The sequence below is a fragment of the Lactuca sativa genome, chromosome 4, assembly GCF_002870075.4.
Source record: "Lactuca sativa cultivar Salinas chromosome 4, Lsat_Salinas_v11, whole genome shotgun sequence".
NCBI lineage: Eukaryota > Viridiplantae > Streptophyta > Magnoliopsida > Asterales > Asteraceae > Lactuca > Lactuca sativa.
In genome coordinates this window covers 96,831,744-96,836,775 of record NC_056626.2, presented here as the reverse complement: position 1 = coordinate 96,836,775, position 5,032 = coordinate 96,831,744, and the positions used below count along the sequence as shown (strand labels likewise).

General features: G+C 38.7%; 1 protein-coding gene across 1 annotated transcript; it reads left to right on the top strand.

Moving 5' to 3' along the window:
- Window positions 1-1,789: 1,789 nt before the first annotated feature.
- On the top strand, window positions 1,790-3,373 carry LOC128133474 (uncharacterized). Its single transcript, XM_052770934.1, has 2 exons — window positions 1,790-2,514; window positions 2,620-3,373. Exons 1-2 carry the CDS (start codon window positions 1,790-1,792, stop codon window positions 3,371-3,373), a joined length of 1,479 nt encoding a protein of 492 aa, XP_052626894.1.
- Window positions 3,374-5,032: the final 1,659 nt, after the last annotated feature.

The window sequence follows — 5,032 nt, the reverse complement described above, 5'->3', positions numbered from 1 at the left end:
AAGCTTCATATTAAATCCTAATGATAAACACACAAATGTTCATTGAGTTGAATTGCCTTGGTTTACCAATTATCTCCAATATTTGAGCATTTCATCATCTTGCTTAATTGCAAGCTTTTTATATTCAAGTCTTTTAGTTTTCAAGCAATCACAACCCCCCCTTTTTGTTTAATTGTAGTTAGTTAGTTTATTTACACTAGTTCTATTAGATTTAATTGGTGATTGAATACAACCATTTCCCCGAGGATCGATAACTCTTTTTACTATTATATTACGTTTTATTTGCAAATAAATGGTGTAATTTGCTTGGCTGACTAGACATCCCATCAAGTTTTGGCGACGTTTCCGGGGAAAGTGGTTATCGTTATTTGATTGTTTATACCTAGGTCTACAAGAAGTGGTGAACTACTCTACAACCCGAAAATTGAAAAAGAAGCAAAAAGGTAGAAAAAGTTAGCCAAATAAGCAAAGAAACAACAACTCGTTCAAGTTTCTTCCTCTTCTCCACTAATCAACATAGAAGACCAAGTTCATACTTTAAGTGATACCGACACCAAACTGATTTCTCCAATTGTTGGTCATTCCTTTGAAGACATTCCGTTTGAAAACTACATAGCCATGAATCACACTCCACCTCACAATCCCAACCCCAACCTAAATAATCAAGATGCCTATACCCCACCCCAACAACCAAGACAACAACAACAAGAACCTCTCATTGATATACCACCTTGGAATCAAGCCCCTCCTCAAAATCGACCCAATTATCAACCACCACAATCACAAACCCAAAACTTCTATCAAAACAACCAACCTTAAAACAATTCTTTTCAAGTTCAACCACTACAAGCACATCAACCAAATCAACCTCATTACCCACAACTTCTAATTTACCAACAACCAATGTACCCCCAACAACAACCTCCTTACAACTAATACCCTAACCACCAACCTTATCCACCACCAATCCACAATCCTCAACAATACCCATACCTACCTTACCGACAACATCCTAATTATATCCAGCAATATCCCAATAACCCCAATCCACCCAGTCCCCCTCGATATTTGACACTTAGACAAATGATGGATACGGATGTTACTCACACACCCCTTGCTATTGTTTATCCCATAAACCGCTGAGGGATTGAGTTGAAGTCAAGTTTCATACATCAACTCACCAAGTTCCATGGTTTCGATAGAAAAGATCCTGAAAAGCATTTGAAGTCCTTTCATATGATATGTGTTATCATGTTACTCGAACATGTGACATTGGATGATTTCAAGTTAACCACCTTCCCACTCACCTTGGAAGATAAAGTTAGAGAGTGGTTATTCAACTTATCACCGGGATTTATTCACACATGGGAAGAGTTACTCAAGGCCTTCAAAACAAGTTTTATCCTACTTCCCGGATATCGAGTCAAAGAAGTGACATTTAGGGATTCTTCAAAGGGAGAATAAGAATTTTCATGATTTTTTGGAGCAATTCAACAATTGGTGCACAAGTTGCCCTCAACACAACATACCCGAACAACTACTTCTTTAACAGTTTTATGAGGGTATGAATGGAAAATATCGGAGGATGATAGATGCTTCAAGCGGTGGTGACATATTCAACACGACACCACACGAGATAAGCTCACTTTTTGGTAACATTTCTCAAAATCAACGGAACTTTGGGACTCGAAATGAAATAAAAGAGAAATTCCCCAATGTGGTTGGTGAAGTTAGCAACATCCAACACTTGGAATCAAAGCTCTTGGATTTGACTAATGTGTTAAGTTAAATGGTGGTGGGAAGTGGTCAACAATTGATGGTGTGTGATATTTGTGCAATGATGGGGCATTATACGGATAAGTGTCCCACACTTGGAAGTGAACCAGAGGATTTTAACGCCATGGGAGGATTTCAAGGTCAACCAAGACGCATGGGATTTCAAAACACCTACAACCCAAATTGGAGGAAGAACCCAAACAACCCATACCCACCAAAGCAAAACCCACAAATTGTTATGATGAGACCCCAATACCCACAATACCCATCACAAGAACCTCCATATCCACAAACATCTCATCCACCTCCAAATTACCAACAACCTCATCAACAAGGCCAATCAAGTGGTAACCATCAAATGAGTCTTCAAGAACACATTACTTATCTTGCTCAAAGCCAAACTCAATTTCAACAAGATACCAAGAACACTTTCTCCAACACTCAAGCACAAATTGGAGACTTGGCCACCGCTCTCAACAAGGTGGAACAAAGGGGCAAACTTCCTTCTCAAATCGAGAAGAACCCCAATGTGAGTGCAATAACCTTGAGAAGTGGGAAAACACTTGGAGAATGCAAACCTAAAAGAGTTTCAAGAGAAGAAGAAGATGAAGTTATTATTATTGAACCTCTGAAAGTTGTAGCTACTCCAAAGGACCCGATTATGCCAAACATTGACCAACCCGACTCTTCCAACAAACCCATCAAACCATTGGTCATACCACCACATTTTCCTTCCCGGTTAGCCTTTTCCAAGAAGATATAGGAAGAAAATGAATTATTTGAAACTTTCCGCAAGGTGCAAATCAACATTCCACTATTGAATGCTATTAATCAAATTCCAAGTTATGCAAAATTCCTCAAGGATTTGTGCACCAAGAAGAGGAAATTCAAGGAAAATGAAAAGATTCAAGTCAATGCAAACGTGTCTGCGGTTATCCAAAAGAAGTTACATCCCAAATGCAAGGATCCAGGAATACTTGCTATCCCTTGTACCATTGGTGATTTGCATGTCGAAAGTGCCATGTTAGATATTGGAGCCTCGATCAATGTGATCCCATATTTGGTTTTTCAATCTCTCAATGTTGGACCTTTGGAAGAAACAGGAGTAATCATTCAATTAGTGGACAAGTCAAGTGTGTCTCCAAGAGGAGTGTTGGAGGATGTGTTTGTACAAGTTAGTCAACTAGTATTTCTTACGGATTTTTATGTCATTGATCTTGAAGAGAAGACTCATTCCAAATCATCTATGATCATCCTTGGAAGACCTTTCATGAACACTGCTCACACGATCATTGATGTCCATAAAGGAAAAATTACTATGGAGTTTAATGGTGAGATCATTCAGTTCAACATCTTTGAAGCAATGAGGTACCCTAGCAATATTTCTCCATTGTACCGGGTTGATGTGATTTATCCAATAAACGGGATAAGCCCTAATGTATGCACACATAATATTCTTATGGAAGATTATTGCAAGCCTAAGAGAGAGGCTCAAAGAAGATTAAATCCTCCAATAATGGAAGTGGTCAAGAAGAAGATAATTAAAGGTTCAAAAGGCGCAAAGAGAAGAAAAAGGCATTTCATGACAAGCACATAACCCAAAAACACTTTATTCCGGGTCAAGAAGTTCTTCTTTATCATTCACGCTTAAAGATATTCCCGGGAAAATTGCGATTTCGACGGCATGGACCTTTCATTGTTATAAAAGTTTTTGATCATGGCGTGGTTGAAATCAAGAGTTTGGAAATGAAAAAAATCTTCAAAGTGAATGGGCACCATTTGAAACCATTTTATGAAGGCTTTGACATGGGAGAATTCAACAATGTAACATTGGAAACTACGATTTGCGAAGGTTAAAGGAAGTGGGGCTATGTCTTGGAAAAGACGTTAAATAAATGCATTGTAAATAAATAATCTCTGCTTGAAGTTTTGATGTTTCTAGGCTTGAAGTTGGTCTAAAATAAGCATCGTGAGTTTTAGCAATAATCTTGGTAATGTATGGAAGAAAACCGGAGCTTGTGGAGCGAAAATTGCAAAAAAAAATGTCAAAATCTGCAACTTACGCGAGTGCCTGTGCAAACGTTGGGCGACCCAGCCCTACCCGCGCAAAATCCGAGCTCAAATTACCCCCACATGGGATGCATTCTGATGTATGTGCGTGATTGCCCCCCACCCGCGCAAATTTTGCGAGGGTACCCGCACAAATATGTCACTTCATAATAAAATTTCGAACCATTTCATATGCTTCCTTTGCGCGACCAAGCTTTCATCCATGTGTATTTAGGCGGCCAAGAACTCCACCCACACATCATTGTACAACCCATGTGTTGCTTCCATGTCGTCCTTGCGGGCCTCTCCACCTTGGTCCCGATATGATCCTTCCTTACTCTCATCCTAAGCGTTAAGGACAATGATTCATTTTAAGCTTAGGGTGAGGTATTCTTATATTTTATTTTTGATTGCATTTAGGTTGTATATTGTTTCATTTAGAGTAAGTCATTTAGGTCATTCATAAAAATTTCAAAAATATTGCATATTTTGTTTCTTTCTTTTCGAATTTTCATACTTTTTATATGCATTCTAGTGTAAGTTCATGCATTTTGAGCCTCAGAGACCACTTTGCGACCGCTTGTGTGGGGGTCAGATGCAAGTAGCTTGATTGGGTCTAGGTGCAGAGGGATGTGGTTGGTCAAACCGATGTGTGCGAGCAAAGATTAGCCCGGTATGGCATTTTGAAGACATTGAAGACTTGCATCTGGGTTTTGGGGGGAATACCCCTTTGTACTCTTGAGTCTCGTTCGAGCCTTTCTTAGTTAGATTCCCACCATTTTTTTACGATAGGTCATCATTTTTCTAGGGGTCTATAGTAGATAGTTAGACAGATTTTGTTTATCACACCTTGCCTTGAGGTGCTTGATGAACTTTGAAGACGGTCCCCCAATTCACAACTTTTGGGACCAAGTTTTTTCAGTAACACCCATTTTTGAGTCATATCCCACCCTTTTTAGTTGATCTTGGCACATTGTCAATGATCATTAGGTGTTTATATTAGCCTCCATCCTATGTTACATGGTAAAATTCATTAGACCTTCCAAGAAGAAAACACAAAAAATGATGAAATTGGAAAAGTGAAGACAAAAAAAGAAAAGAAACAATGAAGAAGAAAAAGAAGCAACACAAAAGAAGAACAAGAATCCAAGTTCAAGACCTCTAGTTCAAAAAAAAATGAAAGAAATAAGAAGTCAAAAGATCAAGC

What these genes read in the sequence shown, in the direction of transcription:
- LOC128133474 (XM_052770934.1), top strand. Translation starts at nt 1,790, where the DNA reads ATGGTGGTGGGAAGTGGTCAACAATTGATGGTGTGTGATATTTGTGCA. An exon ending in CCACCACATTTTCCTTCCCG is followed by an intron (nt 2,515 to 2,619) that starts GTTAGCCTTTTC and finishes TCAAATTCCAAG; the next exon opens with TTATGCAAAATTCCTCAAGG.